This window comes from Aspergillus flavus, chromosome 8, assembly GCF_009017415.1.
Source record: "Aspergillus flavus chromosome 8, complete sequence".
In the NCBI taxonomy this organism is placed as follows: domain Eukaryota; kingdom Fungi; phylum Ascomycota; class Eurotiomycetes; order Eurotiales; family Aspergillaceae; genus Aspergillus; species Aspergillus flavus.
This window is the reverse complement of record NC_092403.1, coordinates 941,053-961,614: the sequence shown is the minus strand read 5'-3', so window position 1 is coordinate 961,614 and position 20,562 is coordinate 941,053. Positions and strand designations below refer to the sequence as shown.

The window sequence follows — 20,562 nt, the reverse complement described above, 5'->3', positions numbered from 1 at the left end:
GTACAGAAGTCACACTTGCCGAGGCACGAGTGTGTCAAATAGTAAATGATTCCCCTGCGGAACCTGAAACGCTCGGCGAAATTTTAGTCATCGTTTAAGGTGTATCTCCATATTCCATTCGGTAGCAGCGCTTGCCGTAATGTATCCAGCTTCTTTTTCAACATGACTGTCTCTGCCTCCAACTCCCCGATATAATTGACGGCATCGGTCAGAACTGCCATCTTCTTAGAAGCATGCTTTCTCTGACAGTAGAAGCGGGGCCTGCCACTTCCAACCCCTCGCGTGTAATAGCCTTGCAGAGACGACTCAAGTGCAGCAAAGTTCTTACTGAGGTTCTCCCGGTAGCGTTTTTCAATTCTGTTATGTGCTGAGCGCCGGGATGAGGGATGCGCTGGACCTTCGTGAGGCGTGGAACTGGGCGAACCAGATGGGGAAGATGGCGGCGGCGATAAAGAGGCGATGGTTGAGCTCGAGGCAGAGCAATGAAATTGCGGAGGCGATGTGCGGTTTCTAGAAGAAAGTTTCGATGTGTTCTGTACTAGATCTTGCTTGAGTGGCGGTAGCACGGGCGCGTCCTCAAACTGGTTGGGCGCGGCGAATGAGTGCCTCGGAGATGTCCAATTCTCGTACGCTTCCCACGGGAGAAGGTCTGCAGAAGATGGAGACCACTGTGGCAAGTAGCCGGGAGAATCGAGAATATCTTGAGAATTCGGCTGCATAATCATTAGATCATGGACTGACTAGGTGACGAGGTGTTTTTCCCCACAGGGTACTCACTCGTCGATGAGCGTTGGCGGGCGGTGGCTCAATGATCGTATCAAAGGCAGACATCGGCGCCACATCGGCGTCTACGCCAATTAGATTATCCCATGCATAGGGAAGATCTTGGGACTGGAGTTTCCACGGATGTGCTGAAGTTGCGGGCATTTTGCGTTGGTTGGACCGGCGGAGTTGGGGGTACCGAACCGTAAGGAGAGGGTTCGACAGCTTTAAATAAACCCGAGTCGTTTCGGAATGGGCGCCACAGGTATCCAGGATGCAAAGGATTGTGCCATATGAATTAGACAGGTCAAGACAAGGATTGATCTCCGACATTAGGGACTTTTTCTTTTCTTTTCGTGCGATCCTTGTAGAAAATGACCTCATGCAACGCTGTCTGGACCGCGAAACTTTGCGCTCGGCTCCGACTCGGCGTTTGCAGGGTTTCGGTGCTTAAGCCTCTTTTCGTCCCCGTTAGCCCTAAGTCACAATTCAATTCATGACATTGAAGCCTTGCACAAGACTGATCGCTCAGTAGCTGATACTTGGTTCAGTAAGGAGAATGGCGGGCTGCTTTGCGGCGTTGTTATGCGAATCTCCAATTCTCCGATATGATATCCTACCTGGTCACTACTCTTAACCCCACTCTATCACAACAACGTGCTGGTGATCCTACCGAAGCTATGATTATTCTTCGGAAGTGCGTAGGACGAATGAGCGACATGATAATAATATGTAATAAGGAAAATAGATAAATAAATAGATAGATAAAAAAGTACGCTGTTCTGTGAGGGACTAGTAGTAGTGAAACGCTGCATTGCAACCATCCACCATGCCCATTAGCGCTGTCGCTGATAAGGGTGGCAAGATGACCCTTGTCGAGGATTCTTTTCTAGCGCGAGCGATTGTATATTCTAGATTGATGGCCAGATCAACGGGCGATCATCTCTGCAGCGGAAAAAGCAGTATCATCTAGGCTAGCCCATCGATTGACTGCAGATCGCCCAGTTTGCTGGTCTGTGTTCCTTGTCACTTTGCGGAGAACAGACCACGATGTCTGCTAACACGTTGCAGCACTTCTGTCGAATAACTCGGTGTTTGTACATCAAATCATGAATCCGTTCAGGGTACCGCGAAGAAATTTCGAGTAACCGTCTGAGATTATGTCATGATGTCAATACACATTGTACGACAAGACCGGAAGTTAACTAGTAGTTGAGTAAGAGCGACAAGCTATCGATAGGCTCGGAATTGACTAAATGCTTATTTAGGGAGGGACATGATCCTTCGTCCCGTGCATGGCGTCATAAATCATCGCTATCAGTGAAGATTCTAATTATTCAGTTAAAAGTGGTCGAAGAAAGAAGAGTCAAAAAGAAATTGAGTTTGTCTGCTAGCGGTGTGCTTCGCCCACGTGCGCAGCTCACGAGAAATGAGGGGTTTCTTTTCTTTTTAGGCTACTGAACAAAACTCTGGACCTCAACAATACCCCTCGCCTTTTTTTTTTTTTTGTTTTCCCCTGCGTTAGACTTATTTCCAAGAAATCTTCGCACTCAATCTCAATTACACCACGACTGTCGCAATGAACGTCTTCCCAGAAAAGCGAGGAACGATCTCTCTTTTTGCCTCCAAAGGCCAAAGAGAGGGGGCCATTGTTGCCGTCATCCTCGAGGAACTCAAGTGGGTCCCCTGAACCAAAACAATCCCTATAACTCCTGGCTAATTGTTTCAGACTCCCCTATCACCTCTATCTGGACAAAAAACTAGAAGATATTGGTGCGCAAAGCTTTCCCGTGCTCAGGAACACGCAAAGCGACGGCGAGTCCGTCAATCTTTCCGGGTTCCACGATGTTGTGTCGTACCTGATTACGCGCTATGACACGGCGCACGATGTGTCCTATAAGAAGGGCTCTAAGGAGGATGAAGAGGTAAACAGATTAGTCGCATCTTTAACTGAGCCCAATGCAGCCCATCCGGAAGAGCGTCGCTTCGATCTCGATGCAAAGGATGACATCCCCTTCGCCAGAAAGGCTATCAGTTTGTATCTTCACCTTGAGGAGCATCTGATGAAGTCGCACAGTAACTACCTGGTGGGCAAGAAATGGTGCGCTATTTCATTATACACCCCCCTTGGTATTAAGTCTATAAGTAGCTAACCATGTGCAGCACTCTTGCGGATCTCGTCCACCTCCCCTACGTGGCTGCCGCAGGCTCAGCTGGTCTCGACCTGGAGAGGTTCCCGGAGCTGACAATATGGTACGATCGGGTTTACCAGCGACCGGCAGTTCAGAAGGGCTTCGATGCTGTTCATCTGAAGATCCGCGGATAGAAATGCTCTCCTACCGGACTGACCACGCCATTGGCCAGGTCGGCTGGCAGGGATTGAAGTGTTCTGTACTGGACTTTTCGCCCCTTTCCTTTTCTTCATAATTGTACCTACTATTCACATTCTCTGCATAGAGCAGTGTACGCTATAGATATATACTAGGTTGTCATAAATCAAGGTCAGCGATTTGTACATTCCATTGGCTCCAACTCTAGGCAACCAATGATTTCCGTCAACAAAAACGGACTGCTCAGCGGATCAATAAGTATTTTCTTAACACCCTGCAATATAATCGTACGTTGCAGATATGCTGGTGTGAGACGCACCTCCACCACCCAAGAGTCTAGAATCACACTGCATGCATGAATGATTGCGGAGCAATGATCCACCCTATAAAAATAGTAAACGCGGGGAGAAGGCATGTGACTTTCCGTTGCCTCTTTGTTAGCATAAGGTAATCATGATGATGATATCACCGTCAGATTCGCTGGCTCCCGAGTAATTATGACCGATTTCACTTGGCTTTCCTGTGCGGCCAACTGTGGTCAGCCAAAGACAATCTGCGACCAAATACCAGCCATGTGTCCCATCGCCTGACTCTCGCCTCACCCGGTTGGGACACCCGTGCTTTCCCGTGTGGTCGTACGAGATCTTCCGTCCATCTCACTCTATAGATAAATGCAAGTCATAATCAGCTACAATGCTGGATAATACAGCCGCTCTACACTGAATATCAACCTACAACTACAAATCCTTTACCATGTGTATCGCCTTCTTTTCCACCGCTCATCCCCAATATCGCCTCATCATCTGCAACAACCGAGACGTACGTATCCTACACGCTTCATAAACCTTCGCAATATCCGATACTGACCGCAATACAGGAATTCCTCCACCGACCAACTTCCCGTGCAGACTGGTGGCCGTCCCCTCATTCCCACGTCCTCAGCGCCCGAGATCTTGTGCGCCCCATCCACCCCACCTGGCTGGGTATCACAAAACAAGGCCGCATAGCCGTGCTAACAAATTACCATGAAGACACCTGCGCAAAAGCCGTCGGGAAATACAGCCGTGGCGAGGTGGTCAACAGCTGGCTCGCATTGTCGCCGGATAGCGCGCAAACCACCCAAGAGTTCGTGAACCAATGGACCACGAACGGAGAGTTGGCAAATATCGGCGGATTTAACCTCGTGTGTGGAAATGTTATGGAGCCGCTGGCGATTTTGGCCAGCCGGGCGTCGGAGACGGAACCAATCCTCTGGATCGCAGACAAACCGGGCCAAACGGTCGGGCTGAGCAATACGGACTACGATGATCGGTCTTGGCCTAAGGTTGAGAAGGGGGAAGACGCGATTGTTGATGCGATTGCGGGACATGTTCAGAACCAGGAGAGCGAGGACAATTTGATCGAGAGGCTATTGGGCGTGCTTAGTGTGGATACGCTACCACGATTGAGCAACGATGCTGGAGTCCAGGAATACATCCCGCACCTTCCGCAGAGTGTTTTTATTCCACCTATCGGGCGTGATAAACAGGCGCGGGATGAAGCAGAGTCAGCTAATCAGGACAAGAGGGAGCAGAGTCCAGTTCTACCGTCTACTCCTGAGGGAACGCCCAATCGTGCATATCTGGAAGGGCTGTATGCGACACAGAAGCAGACGGTCATTTTGGTGGGTTTCGATGGGCGGGTCCGGTATTTTGAACGTACATTGTACGACGATGATGCTCAGCCAGTCTCTACAGAGGCTCGCGACCGGTCGTTTGAGTTCCGTATTGAAAAATAGACGCCATACAGGAGGTTTCAGCTGCATGCGATTCTAGTTCGTCCATGTATATTAAGAGGGTATTGCGGCGTTTTGGGGACATATCTCTCGAATCATAAAGTTTAGTGATTGATCCGGTATATCGGTCATTGAATAGTTTCTACCGTAGGATTAACTTTTGGGCTCAATTCCCACGTCAATGGCATCACGCTGTCGGTCACGTTGTCTTCATTTCGGGACACGGGAGTCTATCGGTATCCCGGTACCCCATGACGCGGCGAGCTTAGATTAGAGTCGCATGTTGTGTGGGTTCATTGTGGAGCACTGATTGATATCAACAGGCTACGGAGTAGTCTATGCCCTATGGCTGAGTATCGTCGTTATCGGTGTATTGTGTAGAACCATCCAAGATTTTAGCGTTCTTCGGATCTCTTATTTGCCTGTATTATAGCGCCAACTTCTGTACTTTCGTCGCACACAGCCATCCTTGATAAGCTGATGGATCAGTGCCCAGATCGAGGCGTCAGGACAAATAATATGGTTGTGCCCAAAGGGTAAGACAAATGGGGTTCCGGGATGGTTCGGAGGTTTCCGTCCGCAGCTACTCCGTAAACTAATGATCATCTTCCACGGAGCCACGCCGTTCCTGATCCCCTGTCATGTTGTTTTCCTTTTTCTTGATTTAGTGTGGCAAATTGCGTTGTGATCCCATTTAGTATTAGCATTAATGCGAACACTTGGGTGGTTCACTATCAAAAACACGACGATGATTAGCTTAGGCATCTTTCATTCATTCACTTGTCACACGTCTGCGATTGCCCGAGTACCACATCGGACCATATCGGCCTGTCAGAACAAAGGGGCCATCAGCCCATCACGGGACGTGGTATAGTCCGTAGTATGCGGAGAATTTATGTCTTACCCTGTTTGCCCTCCTGATAAAATGAGTTATCCTGCTATTCCTCCAAGGATCTGTTGTCCACTTTTCACAACATCCTCGTACTAGTATCGACATCACCCACACCTACCATCTCATTTGATTTTTGACTAGATTCACACCATGACCAACACTATATTAGATACTTACTCTTCAAGACGCAAACCCCGCCGCATTGGCATCCTGACATCAGGAGGGGATGCCCCGGGAATGAATGGAGCGATCCGTGCAGTCGTCCGCACAGCAATACAGAACGGCTGTGAAGCATGGGCAATCCACGAAGGCTACGAGGGACTCATCCAGGGCGGTGCAATGATGCATCCTTTATATTGGGAAGACGTTCGAGGTTTCCTATCCCGTGGAGGGACACTCATTGGATCCGTACGCTGTGATCGTTTTCGCGAACGAGAAGGTCGTCTTCAGGCGGCAAGGAATATGGTGCTTTTCGGCATCGACGCCTTAGTTGTCTGTGGTGGGGATGGAAGCTTGACCGGGGCAGACCTCTTCCGATCCGAATGGCCAGAGCTGCTCAATGAGCTGGTCTCAACAGGTGTTTTGACCGTGGCGCAAGTCGCACCTCATCAGAACCTGAATATTGTCGGACTACTCGGCTCTATCGACAATGACTTTTCCGGCACAGATGCCACCATTGGATGCTATTCTGCATTAACACGGATCTGCGAAGCAGTCGATGCAGTGTTTGACACGGCTTCTTCTCATCGCCGAGGGTTTGTTGTTGAAGTCATGGGCCGGCACTGTGGCTGGCTAGCGTTGATGGCTGCTATCGCAACTGGGGCGGATTGGTTGTTTATCCCGGAGAGGCCTCCGCGCGACGGCTGGGAGGATGATATGTGTTCAATCATCACCAAGGTACTGTCTTTATTACCCTTTTTCCTGCTACACCCACTTTGGAAAGGCTGACGTATTAACGTATCGATGCTAGAACCGCAACCGTGGCAAACGTCGCACTATCGTTATTCTGGCAGAAGGTGCCCAGGACAGCAACTTGGATCGCATTTCGTCATCTGCCGTGAAAGATGTTCTGAGCAAGCGCTTAGGGCTCGATACCCGCGTCACTGTTCTAGGTCATATCCAACGAGGCGGATCCCCATGTGCATACGACCGCTGGCTATCAACCTTACAAGGCATCCACGCCGTCAAAGCGGTGCTGTCTATGACTCCTGAGTCGCCCTCTCCGGTGGTGATTATCCAGGAAAATAGAATCAGAGCATCGTCTCTGGCTGAAACTGTTGCCTTAACGAAGGAGGCCAATGCCAGTATGCACGCCAAAGAATTCGAGAAAGCAGCAACACTTCGGGATCCCGAATTCATGGAATATCATAGCGCCTACCGACACCTGAACACGAGTGACCATCCCAAGATGGTCTTACCCGAAGATAAGGTATGCTCTTAATAGGCCCGCCGCCCAATCAAGTACAAATTGAACCTAATGTAAGTTACAGCGCATGCGGGTTGCTATCATTCACGTTGGCGCCCCAGCTGCAGGCATGAATCCAGCCACACGCGCAGTAGTCGCCTATTGCTTAACCAGAGGACATACCCCGATCGCCATCCACAACGGTTTCCCTGGTCTCTGCCGACACCATGACGATACCCCTGGCTCGGTTCGTGAAATGCATTGGTTGGAATCTGGTGACTGGATCAACGACGGCGGGTCTGACATTGGTACCAATGCGGGACTACCATTAGACGATATCGAAACGACAGCTCAATGCTTCGAGCGATATAAGTTTGATGCACTTTTCGTTATTGGAGGCTTCGAAGCGTTCACAGCCGTCAGTCAACTGCGCAAGGCGCGTAAGCAATATCTTGCCTTCCGGATTCCGCTCGTCCTTCTCCCAGCAAGTATGTCAAATAATGTCCCCGGCACGGAATACTCCCTTGGAAGCGACACCAGTCTTAATACCCTTGTTTATTTCTGCGATGTTGTTCGGCAATCTGCGTCCTCCTCCGGGCATAGCGTTTTCGTCGTGGAAGCGCAAGGAGCCGAGTACCAGGCGACAGCTGCTGCGCTGGCCGCAGGAGCAATGACCGTGTATACGCCTGAACGAGGAATAACTCTACAAAGCCTCTCCAATGATATTGAGTACCTCCGCCAACAATTCTCAAAGGATCACGGTGCCAATCGCTCGGGCAAGCTGATTATCCGCAATGACCAGACATCCACCATCTACAGTACAACCGAGATTGCAAATATCATCAAACATGAGGCCAAGAATCGCTTTGATGCGCAGGGCGTAGTGCCTGGACACTTCCAGCAAGGCGGCAAAGTCTCACCCATTGACCGCATTCGCGCGTTCCGGTTGGCCGTCAAGTGCATGGAACATTTGGAAACATTTGCGGGCCAGTCTCCGGAGGAAATCATGAACGATGAGAACTCAGCTACGGTGATCAGCATCAAACAGTCTCGTATCCTTCTGCTGCCGATGGGAGGTCCTACCGGAGTTGAAGCGACCGATACTGATTGGAAGCGACAGCGGCCGAAGACTCAGAACTGGTTGGAGATCCAAGAAGCTGTGGACTCCTTGTCAGGACGCTCGTCTTTATATGCGATTCCGAACTGAGGGCATACACTGTCGTTTTTACATAGTCTAATATTTACGAAGAGAGAGGCGATAACAATTCCGTTAATACGCCAATGATGATTCCCAATTTCCATATTGTCTTAACTCAAATGAATTAACATGCTATCAAGAGACTCATACAACGCAGCGCTTAATGCGAATAACGTTTTGATCATAGTTTTCCCGAAACTATAAAAATCACAATCCGATCCAGCCAGACGCCAACCCAAGAAACAGAGAACTCCTGAAAACCACACAGGTTGACAGGGAAAAACATGACCATAACCTCATAACTCATAGCTATCCCATCCTCAGAGCTACTAAACCCGCTCCTCCCTCAACCTCTTCGAGCTCCTCTTCCTCCGCCGTCCCCTTCCCTCCAACTCGCCCTCCCCAAAACACCTCGTCTCCACCACTTCCTCTTCTCTCCGAAGTACCCCTAATCCCCCAATCCCAGCCCCATTCCCCTTCCCTCCGGAGGAAGTATTAGAAGAAGAGGAAGAAAGTTTACTCCTCCCAGCAGCATACTTCGCCCTCCTCTCCGTCCGTAAAAGCTCCACCCCCCGCACCAGATTCTGGTACATCTTATCCCCCGCGGCGCGATTCACCGACGCATACCCGACGACATGACGCAGGTCGGGCTCTGGCCGGGCAGACTCTTGCTTGATTTTTGATAGAGAGAGTCTGCTGAGTTGGTATTCGAGGGGCTCGTGCGTGGCGTAGGGGAAAGTGGTTGTGCTGCGTTGTTGTCGTAGGGGGGTGGTGTTTAGGGCTCGGGTTAGGTTTTTTGTGAAGCTCATTTTGCTTCTTTCCACTTGAGTGGATTTGTGGTTGTTGTAGTGTAGTTGTAGTTGTAGTTGTTCGTATGATTGTATGTAAGTATTGTACCGATCACCGAACAAATAATTCTTCAATCCGTAATGTATAGTAAGTAGCCCAGTAGATATAGAAGTAAATGCAAGTCTGCAACAGCTAACCAAAATACCCAAACCCAACACCAACATCCCAAAGCAACCCATTTATGAACCCCAACTCCCCTACACAGCAATCCACCGCCCATCCCCAACTCCGCCCAGTGACGAAAGTTACCCCCAGGAACACGATCATCCGGTGTGGCGATCCCGGTCCTGTGACCTGGGATCATGCCACGGAAGCCCTAATTTAGGGGCGGTGTGAGCCAATCAGGGAGCCCGTGACCTAGGTGATCATCGGGTAGATCGTAAGGTATGATGCAAGAGCCGTCATTGTTGAGGGTTTTTGAGGAGGGGAGGGGGTTATAGGGGGCTTGTGATCTTCTTTTTTCTTCTTTTTGGGTATTTGGGTATTTGTGAAGGTATGTTTTGGTGAGTGGTTTTTTCTTGGGGTTGGGAACTGAGTTTGGGAGGGACGGGTTGCGGCGTGGGCCGAATGGTTGTTTTGCTTTGCTTGGTTCATTCATATATTGATTGAGTTTAGGTGTGTACAGTATGTTCGATGAGGAAGTTTAATGTATTATTTTATCTTTAGGGGTCTCATAGTTGGACTTTGTATTCTGTGTACGGTCCTACAAATCTAATAAGTATACTACATCAAATCCTGACTCCTCAGAGGAAGATACTATGCCAGAACTGAATCGAATAACATCCCAGAAAGACAGGATCCACGGCTGCACGGCAGAAAAACCAATTCACCCGTTGGGCCAATTGCAGCCGGCGTATTACCGTGGCTTTGCTGGGGTCGGATCGCCTCCTGTGAGTGTAGTGATATGGTCGGTTTCGGAATTGGTCCTGAACGGAAGGGACGTGGAACAGGTGGTCTTGCTCTCATTGTACCCCCGCTTTGGCTTGCCCAGGGTCTCTTGTCCTGATAGAGAAGGTAACAGTCCCTTGTTTCTGACGTGGGAGGTATAGGGTGGCTTTGGGTTAGCTAGGGACTGGTGGAGGGTCTTGCTGGCATTTGGTTGGGTTGCACTGTGTAGGGCGGTTGCACTGTGTAGGGCTAGGTAACGGTTTTATTATGCTTAGTGTGAGAGTCATTCTGTGCTTATGAGGGGGTTGATGGGGTACTAATAAAGTAATCATGGGTTGGAGATACACGTCATTGTATTCTTTTTGTGGGGATTTGCAATTCAGCGAGTGTGTTTCGTACATGAGAGGAAGTCCTGATAGGCAAAATTGACACTGCTTATATATGTAGTGCTCTCGCGACACCACGGCACCATCTATCGCATTACGAGATGGTTTATCCCAAGGTCCGGAGAGTACGCTTTGATATACATGGCAGACCCGGGCTCCTTGTAGCCCAGCCACCCAGGCGGCGCCCTGTAGCAACGACTCACATACGTGGAAATGACATCCGAGTACGACTTGCGGGGAGCTATGCCGGATCTATCGGAGGATGGGTCGAGATCGGACCAGGGATGGGAGGAGAACAATGGGCCATAGGTGACGATCTTATCTCCACACTGTCCAGGGCTAGTCAGCGCTTTGGACTCGAGCGCCGTGCCTTGATGACACAGTACTATCGACGACGCGACACGACAAAGATATACAAAACTGGTTAGAAAGACCGTTATGAGGGTCGCAGGCGCCTAAGTGGTTGCCCGGTGAGGCTGCATGCACACTGAACCGGATCGATAGTGGCTGGATAAGGCAGTAGCAGTGGTCATTATCGCAAGCCATTTAGTAAGAAAGAACGGCTATCCTGGTCGTGGTCAGTGCATTTGACCGGGTTGTGGACCGTTTGCCATTGGACGGCTGACCTGCGATGCTCGACCAGTGAACCCATACTGGTGGGATGGCAACAGCGTGTCACGTTGATATTGAATCCTTCCGTTTTGCTCGAGTCCTTTGTCCTGCACCCTGCCTAAGCTGGCAGGTCACGCCGCATTGTCAATCCTCCACTTACGGAGCCTCGATGGTTGCACAGCATATCGTGAAACGTCAAAGATTCCTGCCGACGTGCCCGGACAGAGGACTGAGCTCGAGCCGGTGGCCTTTGATTAGGTGAGCTATCAAGACCAGGTAAATACTTACCTGGGTACCAGCTACCCTGAATCTAGACTTTCTTTTGTTTTGGCTGTTCACAAGGAAATATAGATCCTCGCAAGCTCAAGGCGAACCACAGAGACGGATCGGTGCAATTTGAAACCCAGTATAAGATGCGTCGTTCCAGGTAGTCAGTCCTCGAGGGACTATGTGGCCCCTGCTATTTTTATCCAATGGCGGATGCGGATCTACCGCTGCAAAATCGTTGTATGGCTCATTTGGTCGCTAAGGTATGGACTGGCTCTCTGTATTGGTCTTTTTATTTTTCTTTATAGATTAACGGCTTCCTCTCGTTGGCCTATCTCATCCCTAATGACCTTGGATTGGTGTTGCTTGGCCCGGGGACCCTACCGGTCTATGGAAGACTGAGGCCTAAGGTGATGAGTGTCAGCCTCGCCTATACATCACAGAGATACATAGGCAGCTTCAGATACCTCTGGCTCTGGTACACCTATCGTCACCTCCATCCTCACGACCACTGTGCCTCCTGCCTGAACTATTGGCCCTAGCTTGTCTTCGCTTCGTGCTCTGTTCATGCCATACGAAGGCCATCTTAACCATGTCATCGTGAGTACTTCCCCATACTCAGATCCTGCCTATCAAATAAGCTGACACCTGCTCATAGGGCCCGTACCATCTCCAAGAGGCCACCCAAGCTTCGTGCTGCCTGCAATGAGTGTCATGCCGCTAAGGTAAGCGAGAAAGCCCAGATATAATCGTATAGAAACATGAGATATAACTCTCGTCTGAAGGTCCGCTGCTCAGGGGAGAAAACTGGCTGTCAACGCTGCGCTAATCTTGGCTCGGAATGTATCTTCTCGATCTCGAGAATTGGGAAGGTGCCGGGGAAACGAAGCAAGGCCAACCGTGCCGCAGCAGCAGCTGCCGCCGCTGCCGCCGTTACGGCTCCCCCATCATCCATATCGCTCACGTCGCCCTCACACCTGGAGTCCGCAAATGGGACAATCACAGCTTTCCAGCCGTTTTCAAACGCCATCAAGGATGAAGGCGGCTCAGGGGTGACTCCTTCAGCGCGCCATGTTCCGTCGAACTTCGCTGTAGATCCCATGATCACCCCGTTGATGGTGCACGATTATTCGAGCAGCATACCATTCTACTCAGGGGCCGGCTATGCACCGGATGGTCTGTCCCTCGCAGACACAGCACCCACCTCAACACACAACATATCCCATCCTCTGGGTCCCAATATCGACCTAAGCCTTCAAGAACCCGGCAACTTTTGCTGGGCCTCCGACTTGGAGCCCCTTAGCGCCAACAGCCTCCCAACACCGGGACTAGAAATGTCAGCGAGCAGAGACTCCTTAAGTCTGGACCGTCGACTCAGCCACGACTGGGAAATGGAGACGAACGTCGCTAACGGCAGCTGCGACCCCAGTCGATCTTGCACGACCTCGATCCGGCAACCCGCAACTCCACCAGAGTACCTAGCCGACGAAGGAATATACCCGGTCAGCGCTCTGGAAAACATGGGCCCCGAGGCGAGCTACACAGTATACCTACAACTGCTGCACAACATCGAACAGACGCTCCTCATGGGCCGACACCGCACAAAGGAGAACCACACGCTCGACGCCGTCCTGGCCGCCAACCAGCAGTATCTGACGACTCTCCTGCAGCTAAGCGAGAGCCTCAGTTTCGAGCAGATGTACGACGGCCACCTGCTGTTCACCGTTGCTCTGAGCAAAATCATCACCCTCTTCAGCTTCGGGTACCGCGACTTCACGCTGCGGTCTGAAGCACACCAGTCCATGGGCTGTGCGGAGCGCCTGATCCGCTTCGGGGTGTTTGAGATCGACTTCGTCGAGCAGAAGGCTATCTGTGAGGGGATCTTCCTCAGGGAGCTGAAACGTGCCGGAGTGTGTCTGGCCAGATTGATGGACGCGTTGCGTCGGGAGAAATTCCCATATGCCCACGGCCGGCATGAACGGTTATGTGAGGAGATGAAGCAGCATATAGACCAGTTAACGAGAGCATTGGAGGCGAGCGAGGCATGACATGACCCGTTTTTTCCTTTCCTTTCCCTAATAATATTCTATATCGACTAATACCGCTTTATACCGAGGGAAATTGGAATTGGTTCTCACAGATAGCTGGTTCAAAAGTCCTGATTCGTATACCGTGGAGGAATGATCCTATATAGGTAGTGTCGAGGATGCACGTCACCACTCACGCATTGTTGTTAGTGTTTTACTTTCGATTCTCTCTATGTTCAATTGACGCAATAATAATATGAGAATGCACCAGCCTGTTATATAAATCCCTCTCTTTAGGATTACCATCCATAACCGAAAAGGCCTCTTCATTTCATCCACGAGATCACTCTACCTATCGTAAGCTCACTCAATGAAGTAAAAAATCTGTACTCTCACCAATCAATCCAGCCCAATCAAGTGGTTTGGCTGATTCGGCCTCCGAGAACGGAACCGTGTACTTGGATTTCCTTGTCGTCTTTGGATCGGAGATATTACTAGTCTCCATTCTATTAGGCAAGGGATCATGGACCCCGTATGAGGTATTCTGTTTGTGTATTTGGGCTGGGTCAATGTAAGGGGTTGACTGTAATAATGCGGGGTATATAGGTAGAGTGGGCATGGATCAAGATTGAGGGTAAATTATGCGAAGACGATGATTCGGTTCCGGAGAAAGAAATATATCACGAGACCATTCAGCTGATATTGGATAAAATGAAATCTATTGATCGAGATCTGAGGGCTCTGTGAATCATCTTGTGTAAATATTCACTCTATTTCAGAAGTTTGAAGATACTTCATTGTTCAAGCTCTACAGCTTCTAAAGATAACTAGCTACTGTAATTAAGCGGCGAAAGTCACTGTTAGAAATAAAGTGAACCACAGATCATATTCAAGACATCAACTAATCAACATCACAGGTTCTGTCAAAGCATCCATCGTAATCGCAGCTCATATATGAATTAAGTATTAACAGACCAGTTAGGGCCATAATATCTCAGGGTTGCTGCTGAGGAGACCAGCAACGGCCACGTGGGTATCAAACAGAAAGGAAAACATTCTTTCCAAGACATGTTCCAGTTCAGCAGAACATGAGTCAGAGTTCAAATGAGTGACTAGTAGTAGATCTTCTCTTCGTAGATAGGTGGAACACCCTTGTCCATGTCCCAGTGAATCTTGTTCTTCTCGTCCAACCACGCATCCTCGTCGGTGATGGCGATCACCCGCGAGGTATGCTTGATTTCCTGCTTACTCACGCCAATTTCATCACGAGGAATCCAAAGGAGGGGAGGCTGGGAGGTGATGGAAGGGTGAAAATACGCGTCGCGTTCAACTTCGGGGGCATAGGTGGTGATAGCCGAGGCGTTGGGGACAAAGCGCCGCAGCTGGGTGTAGCCATCGTACTTGTCCGGGCGCAACCACTTGGTCAGGGAGTTGACCTTAGGCTCCGGAGCTGGTCCAGTTAGGCCCTTTTCAGCCGAATCAACGTTGGTGACGCCATTGTCAATGCCCTCCTTTCCAGGGCCACTGGCGCCGGCGTCATCTGAGTGCTCGCCCCCAGATGGAGCAAGTTCGCCCTTCTCCTGGATAAGAAGGGCCTCCTCCTCCGACTCCAGATTCTTTGGGATATAGTTGATGAGAGGGTCCAGCGCCGAGTTCAGAGAAACGTGGTAGATGACCATGACAACAAGAGAAATTATCATGAGAATGAGAGGGCCGAGCGCAATTCGACGAGCACCGCTTGCAATGGCAAAGAGACCAATGAGACAAACATTGAGCAGGTAACAGCCGACGGTAATATGCTGTAAGGCACGTGTATAGGCTTTGCCCTGAGTGTCAATGTCCGCATTGGACACATACAGCATGTTGTACCGGTAAGCGAAGTAGAACAGGTACAGACCAATGGTCGCGAAGCCAAGAACCAAGGGAGCGATACACGAGTAGGTGATGGCTATTGAGAAGCAGGCGCCATTAGCTGTGTTCCATATCAGAAACATGGGCAGAGTACTTACCAACGACTACCAGGAAGGTGAATGCGGGGTATACTGTTCCCCAGCCTAGACCAGAAAGTGAGGACCAACGAGTGAACATCTTACGGGGGGTATTATCCAACAACGCGCCGAGAACCTTGCCCAGGATTAGACCAGAGATCTGAAGAAGCGCACCAGCGCTGAACGACAACCCCTGCAGGATAATATAGGATATGTAGAAGTTGGAAGCTTGTGGGATCTTCTTAGCTAGGAGCGAGGCAGCGGATGAAGGGTTGTTGATGATATCCGAGACCACACTAGAAGCGGAAGACGTAACAGTGACAACCAAAAATGTTTGGATAACTTGGAATGTGAAGTAGAAGTTCTGGGTGGTCAGCTCGACAGCCGCGGCAGTCGGCGCGCCACCAAGCTTAGCCATCACTAGAATAACAATGAGCGACCATTCAAAAAGGAACACTTTGTGAAATCAACTTACGTCGCAGTATAATTGGCAACAGAGCCATCAACACGGACTGCAAAATAGTAGGGAGAAGGCCAGTAATGACACCTCGGATCCAGCTTGGGACATCGTTGATAAAGCGAAGAAAAGGGACCTTCTCCGTCAAGAAAGTGATGTTCGAGATGGAACCCACCACGGCCGTGGGAATTGCCCAAAAGACGATGAGAGCGACAACGAAGCCAATAGTTGCAAAATACCGAATAACACGTTCCCACCACCGAATACGGAGGTTAGACCAGATAACCTGAGTGGGTTCCAGGCCGATGTAGCGCGGTGCCATGTGAAGAGGCAGGTTGTGAGCCACTGTAGTCGCACGTTAGACCAAGCTTGCGACACCATCATGTCAGATATCAAATAAAGCACAGCAAATTAACCTACCAGACTGATAGGCAGACTGAGCATCTGCTTGATGATAGAATTCGACAAAAACCGACGAAACCAACTTTGCATCGCCAGCTCGGTGCTTGGCCTGCAACTCCTCGATCTCGGGGTTCAGGCGCTCGATTTCGGATCGGGCCCAATTGATCGTATCAACCTTCTTTCCAATGAGTAATTTGAGTCTGTGCGTGGGTCTCTCGGACGGTTTGACCCAGCGGGCCGCAACTGAGCCCGACTCGTCACTGGGTTCTTCGCTGGGGGTCGGGGGTCCTTCTTCAACATAGCCCTGTTTCTTCATGGCCTTGAGGCGTGCCTTGTTCGCGAGAGTGATGAGCTTCGTTTCCGCAGCCTCGAGCTTCATGGCAGCATCATCACGTTCTTTTACTTTGTCGTCCAATTCGGACGTATCGGTAGTAATCCAGACATTCTTCACTTTGTCAGTACCGAACATTTTGCGAAGCTTGTCACGGTTGAGATAGTCCTGCGTAACAGCGGTGAATAGCACGGTCCGAGACGAAAGCCGGCTGGCGTAGGCTGGGGAAAGGGCGTAGGCGTGTCGCAAATTGATGTAGAAAATACTCTCACGTGTAACGGTATACATGACAAATCCTTGAAAGAGCGATATGTAAGACCAAATGCACATGGGTACCTGGAAAAGCCCACTCAAAACTTACCGATGAAGAGCCATGCAATAAAGGCGTGGGCGAAGTAACGCTCGTATTTGCTTTCTTCGACGTTGGACATGCTCAGAATATTCAATTGTATATTACCGTTACCTCCGGTTGCATTGATGGGAAACAAGATAGGGAACGTCATGCACGCGCCCACGAAGCATATCATAGATACCAATTTAAGGAAGCGAATCAGAAGGTAAGCGTCCATCGAATGGTGTTGCAGCACGTATTCATCGGGCAATTTGTACATGTCAATGACCCAACCCCATGGGGTAGTCGAGACGGGAGGTGTACGCTCCCACGGTTTCAAGACTCCTAGGTATGTTCGTGGCATATACGTCCGGCGCTGACTGCGACGAAGGATTAGGAAGATCAGAACCATCGCTCCGGCCGACACCAAGGCCGGCACAAGAGTGGTGACGAGCGCCGATGCCGTGGGCGGAGTGTCGGCTGGGTTATCACTGTCCTGCGTATTGTTAGATGTGCCCAAGCCCAGAGCTGATAAAATCGGTCATTAAACAGTTGCAACTCACCCGTCGGACGAGGTGATGGAGGCCCCTCAGGCCAACATCGGAGAACGCCATTGCGGCTGGGTATATTTCCTCGTTCCAATGCTGCCCTCGTCGAAGTGCCCTAAGATTGATGTTTATCTAGGGGATAGGGCAGTCGGGAAGATACGATAAGAAACTCGATGCGAGTTTTGACCGCAATTAAATGAGGGATGATAGAATGAGTATATTTGGGGAGGGGAAAGAAAACAAAAAAGGTGAAAAATGTCTAGAAAAGATAAGCGAAAGAAAAGAGGGTAGAAAGCAGTGTATGAACTTCAGCCCAGCTAGAGAGGGAGAATTAGAAAAGAATGATACACGAGAACCAAGGGAGTGGAAGCTTCAGGGAGGGGCTGATTTGATTTTTTTCCGTTATTTTTTTTATTTTTTTTTTATTTTTGCCTTGTTATCTTTTCCTTTCCTGGTTACGGTGATCCTTCGTCAGGAAAGTCAAAGAAGAGAAGACATGCCAATTGGAATCCCAAGAATGAGAGAATCAAACGGGTGGTTCTTCGGGAGGGAGGAGACACTTACGTAGATGCCCGGGGCTGAAAATGGTCTTGTACCTTTAGCCGCTGAGCTTACCGGGGAAATCGTTGGTAAACTAGTGACAAGAGTCGTGGGACCAATGCACACCAGAGCCAGTCAGCACCATAACCTGCGACGAGTGAAACATGGATCTGAGATGCGATCGTGGGAATTTCACTGATCATAAGTAACCGATCAACCTCATAGCGCTAATTTAAAATTAAATAATTTTAGACACTAAGAACTCTTTGTGGGTTTTACTCGTGTTTCTGATTTGACCCTGCTGGCAACGGATTGTTCAGCCATAAATTCTCCTCTCAAAGTATGATTGTCGGAGTCAAATGAAGAAAAAAAAAAAAAAAGGTTCAAATTGATTCAATCCATCAATGTATATTATGACAGGTTATACATAGTAGCAATCAAAACGACGCAGACTATGACCATAATTGAGGACTCAGTGATGCCACCCCTCGGGAACATTAAAATTTGCAACACCAGATAAGAACAGCAAGACTAACGTTTTTTGGGTTACGAAGTGGATGATTTGGCTCAATAGATCCTTTTTAGCGTCAAAGAAAAAACTCTCTGTAAGTATACTTGTTTTCCGAACCTTGAAAAGCATCCGTTTCTCTTCAATCTATATTTCGTATTATTGTGGCAACCCCTCCTGACTCAGGATCCCAGGTACAGTTCAGTACCCCAAAGTACATCCATGGGTACCTCAACTACAGGAGGACCGACCTTACGTACCCATGTACCCGGTAGCTAGGAACGGCTACCCGTTCCTGTACCTTACCGTACTGATACCGCTGCGTCTAAGCTCAACCTCAGGGAATCCCTTGTAGTAGGTTTGTACCTGTCCATACCATGGTATGTTACTGTAAATTAATCCAGGACCTGCAGTGAAAACATTTTGAAACACACCCATTGAATCACTTCAATTTTTCAGCGTCTCTACCCCATTATGTCTTAAGGGTTCCTTTTTCCGGAACACTTTCCAAAGCCACGCTGTATGAGGTCCGTACACTGGTGTAATCTTGTGTAATAGAAATTTGAAAATCTATAATGGTGTGGCTAGTGCTTGCTGCTATTTGCGTCTGTCGAAGTTTGCCACTAGCCTTAGCTGCGCAGGTCCAATCAGACCTGTTGCTGATCGGCATCTTCCCGTGTCCTCTGCACCAGCCACACAATCAAACCCTACCAGCATGAAGTCATTCTTCCCCGACCGAGTATCGCCGTCCTTGGGATTACGACCACCAACAGCTCAATCAAAATGATCAACCACTCTCCAACATAGAACTTCCAAGGACGATTGAGCCCAGAGTCTATCAAACTTTACAGCTCTGTCACGGCATCATCACCCTTGAAAATTGTTCAACCAAATCCTTAGCGCGAACCACGAACGCCTTATGGATACAATGTTGCTCGCTACCCAGTAACGATAATGAACAGATCCATAACATGGCCCACGCTGCCTCTGACGCTTACACGTTCATGGCCTTACCGTGTGACCTATCGTGGCTCCACTGCCTTATTCGGCAATATTTCTCGGATGGACCGATCTTGGCTCGCTTGATCCGGTACCGATCGGTCAAGCCACACGTCCAGCGGCCATGTATGCTTTTAAGGTTGCTTTTGAAACGTCATCTGCCACAGCCACACGGTTTCCGTATGGCTTCGGCGTAGATAGATCATCGTGATATCATCTTGGGACTAGGATCTTGCAAGGAGGTTTGGTTGTGGTTGCAAGGGTTTAGACGGTTCTTAGGGTTTCAAAAGGAGTTTGTTGAATGTTCACTGCTTTTGGTTTGCTACACGTTAGTCGTTGCCTTCTACAGAAGGTAGGAGAGTCGGATAGCAGTTGGTTAAAGTTAGTGGCTGTCTTCATCGACTGGTTGCTGAGCTCAGTACGGAGTATGGCTCATGGAATACGTAAGAATGTGACCTGATCCATGGAGACGAGTTGTAGGGGAAGGCAAGTATCTGCTGCACACGGGGAAAGTTGGGATGATATCATGTGAATGATATCTGCCAAGGATTGGCAATGAGATGAATGAAACTGTATTCCGATTGGCTGAAGATATATATATATATTTCCTTTTCGAATCTGACTGGGAGGTGGCACCTTCCGTGCTCCCAAGAGATGAGGACTGTATGTTTATCTCCATCGGAGGCCAGAGCTTCTCTAATACACCTCTTAACGGTCACGATTATCTCGTGCTGTCTGATGGCGCTTGGTCTGCATACTAAGAGGACGGGTCGGCCAACAATAGATGTCTCTGCAGCTAAATGTCACGGCCTCCATACCCGAACCCAAGAACTTGTTCTCTTCAGGAAGCACGGTATATCCTTAACGAGAAAGCATAGTGTACACAAAAGCCCTGCTCTTTCCTATCCCTTGCGAGATGAATTCTAGTTCGTACTGGTTTCCGGTCGGCATGCGTAAGATAATACACGTCCCATAGTTATTAGGCACAGGGGATTGGGGTGCCATACTGAGAGAAACTGACAGCTTGGCACCTACCCCCTGCGTCAGTAGTAGTATATACAAGAATTT

At 49.4% G+C, this 20,562-nt stretch overlaps 10 protein-coding genes across 10 annotated transcripts; 6 read left to right on the top strand and 4 right to left on the bottom strand.

Moving 5' to 3' along the window:
* Positions 1-83: 83 nt before the first annotated feature.
* F9C07_12506 (uncharacterized protein) lies at positions 84-927 on the bottom strand (the record flags this gene model as incomplete). The annotated part of the gene is made up of 2 exons (XM_041295491.1): positions 84-713; positions 778-927. 2 exons carry the CDS (start codon positions 925-927, stop codon positions 84-86), a joined length of 780 nt encoding a protein of 259 aa, XP_041151437.1.
* A 1,414-nt stretch (positions 928-2,341) lies between these two features.
* Positions 2,342-3,088, top strand: F9C07_12505 (putative glutathione-S-transferase theta, GST; the record flags this gene model as incomplete). The annotated part of the gene is made up of 3 exons (XM_041287610.1): positions 2,342-2,439; positions 2,492-2,863; positions 2,926-3,088. 3 exons carry the CDS (start codon positions 2,342-2,344, stop codon positions 3,086-3,088), a joined length of 633 nt encoding a protein of 210 aa, XP_041151438.1.
* Positions 3,089-3,090: 2 nt separating this feature from the next.
* Positions 3,091-3,587, top strand: F9C07_12504 (uncharacterized protein; the record flags this gene model as incomplete). Its single annotated transcript, XM_071507844.1, has 3 exons — positions 3,091-3,153; positions 3,301-3,379; positions 3,568-3,587. 3 exons carry the CDS (start codon positions 3,091-3,093, stop codon positions 3,585-3,587), a joined length of 162 nt encoding a protein of 53 aa, XP_071367284.1.
* A 258-nt stretch (positions 3,588-3,845) lies between these two features.
* On the top strand, positions 3,846-4,869 carry F9C07_12503 (NRDE protein-domain-containing protein; the record flags this gene model as incomplete). The annotated part of the gene is made up of 2 exons (XM_041295480.1): positions 3,846-3,911; positions 3,970-4,869. 2 exons carry the CDS (start codon positions 3,846-3,848, stop codon positions 4,867-4,869), a joined length of 966 nt encoding a protein of 321 aa, XP_041151439.1.
* Positions 4,870-5,011: 142 nt separating this feature from the next.
* On the top strand, positions 5,012-8,457 carry F9C07_2173698 (pyrophosphate-dependent phosphofructo-1-kinase). The gene is made up of 3 exons (XM_041295481.2): positions 5,012-6,655; positions 6,729-7,187; positions 7,249-8,457. Exons 1-3 carry the CDS (start codon positions 5,909-5,911, stop codon positions 8,368-8,370), a joined length of 2,328 nt encoding a protein of 775 aa, XP_041151440.1. The 5' UTR covers positions 5,012-5,908; the 3' UTR covers positions 8,371-8,457.
* On the bottom strand, positions 8,458-9,446 carry F9C07_2287172 (uncharacterized protein). Its single transcript, XM_071510885.1, has 2 exons — positions 8,899-9,446; positions 8,458-8,809 (listed from the first exon to the last, which is right to left on the bottom strand). The coding sequence occupies exons 1-2, from the start codon at positions 9,387-9,389 to the stop codon at positions 8,671-8,673; spliced, it is 630 nt and encodes a 209-aa protein (XP_071367283.1). The 5' UTR covers positions 9,390-9,446; the 3' UTR covers positions 8,458-8,670.
* A 1,124-nt stretch (positions 9,447-10,570) lies between these two features.
* Positions 10,571-11,614, bottom strand: F9C07_2110553 (uncharacterized protein; the record flags this gene model as incomplete). Its single annotated transcript, XM_071509065.1, has 7 exons — positions 10,571-10,670; positions 10,692-10,854; positions 10,901-10,991; positions 11,111-11,214; positions 11,257-11,344; positions 11,385-11,427; positions 11,589-11,614. The coding sequence occupies 7 exons, from the start codon at positions 11,612-11,614 to the stop codon at positions 10,571-10,573; spliced, it is 615 nt and encodes a 204-aa protein (XP_071367282.1).
* Positions 11,615-11,955: 341 nt separating this feature from the next.
* F9C07_2110552 (uncharacterized protein) lies at positions 11,956-13,411 on the top strand (the record flags this gene model as incomplete). Its single annotated transcript, XM_041295482.1, has 3 exons — positions 11,956-11,963; positions 12,022-12,088; positions 12,149-13,411. The coding sequence occupies 3 exons, from the start codon at positions 11,956-11,958 to the stop codon at positions 13,409-13,411; spliced, it is 1,338 nt and encodes a 445-aa protein (XP_041151441.1).
* Positions 13,412-13,944: 533 nt separating this feature from the next.
* On the bottom strand, positions 13,945-18,489 carry F9C07_1926821 (uncharacterized protein). Its single transcript, XM_041295492.2, has 6 exons — positions 17,463-18,489; positions 16,930-17,395; positions 16,256-16,864; positions 15,854-16,180; positions 15,400-15,798; positions 13,945-15,338 (listed from the first exon to the last, which is right to left on the bottom strand). The coding sequence occupies exons 1-6, from the start codon at positions 17,511-17,513 to the stop codon at positions 14,503-14,505; spliced, it is 2,688 nt and encodes an 895-aa protein (XP_041151442.1). The 5' UTR covers positions 17,514-18,489; the 3' UTR covers positions 13,945-14,502.
* Positions 18,490-19,874: 1,385 nt separating this feature from the next.
* On the top strand, positions 19,875-20,559 carry F9C07_1926697 (uncharacterized protein). Its single transcript, XM_071508489.1, has one exon. The coding sequence runs from the start codon at positions 20,059-20,061 to the stop codon at positions 20,419-20,421; it is 363 nt and encodes a 120-aa protein (XP_071367281.1). The 5' UTR covers positions 19,875-20,058; the 3' UTR covers positions 20,422-20,559.
* Positions 20,560-20,562: the final 3 nt, after the last annotated feature.

Coding starts and splice junctions, on each gene's coding strand:
- F9C07_2287172 (XM_071510885.1), bottom strand. CDS start 9,389: ATGGGTTGCTTTGGGATGTTGGTGTTGGGTTTGGGTATTTTGGTTAGC. Junction 8,810..8,898: donor CGGACGGAGAGGAGGGCGAA/GTATGCTGCTGG, acceptor TTGGGGGATTAG/GGGTACTTCGGAGAGAAGAG.
- F9C07_2173698 (XM_041295481.2), top strand. CDS start 5,909: ATGACCAACACTATATTAGATACTTACTCTTCAAGACGCAAACCCCGC. Junction 6,656..6,728: donor TGTGTTCAATCATCACCAAG/GTACTGTCTTTA, acceptor TATCGATGCTAG/AACCGCAACCGTGGCAAACG. Junction 7,188..7,248: donor TGGTCTTACCCGAAGATAAG/GTATGCTCTTAA, acceptor TGTAAGTTACAG/CGCATGCGGGTTGCTATCAT.
- F9C07_1926821 (XM_041295492.2), bottom strand. CDS start 17,513: ATGGCGTTCTCCGATGTTGGCCTGAGGGGCCTCCATCACCTCGTCCGA. Junction 16,181..16,255: donor TCAGTCTGCCTATCAGTCTG/GTAGGTTAATTT, acceptor GTGCGACTACAG/TGGCTCACAACCTGCCTCTT. Junction 15,799..15,853: donor GTTGCCAATTATACTGCGAC/GTAAGTTGATTT, acceptor TTGTTATTCTAG/TGATGGCTAAGCTTGGTGGC.
- F9C07_1926697 (XM_071508489.1), top strand. CDS start 20,059: ATGAAACTGTATTCCGATTGGCTGAAGATATATATATATATTTCCTTT.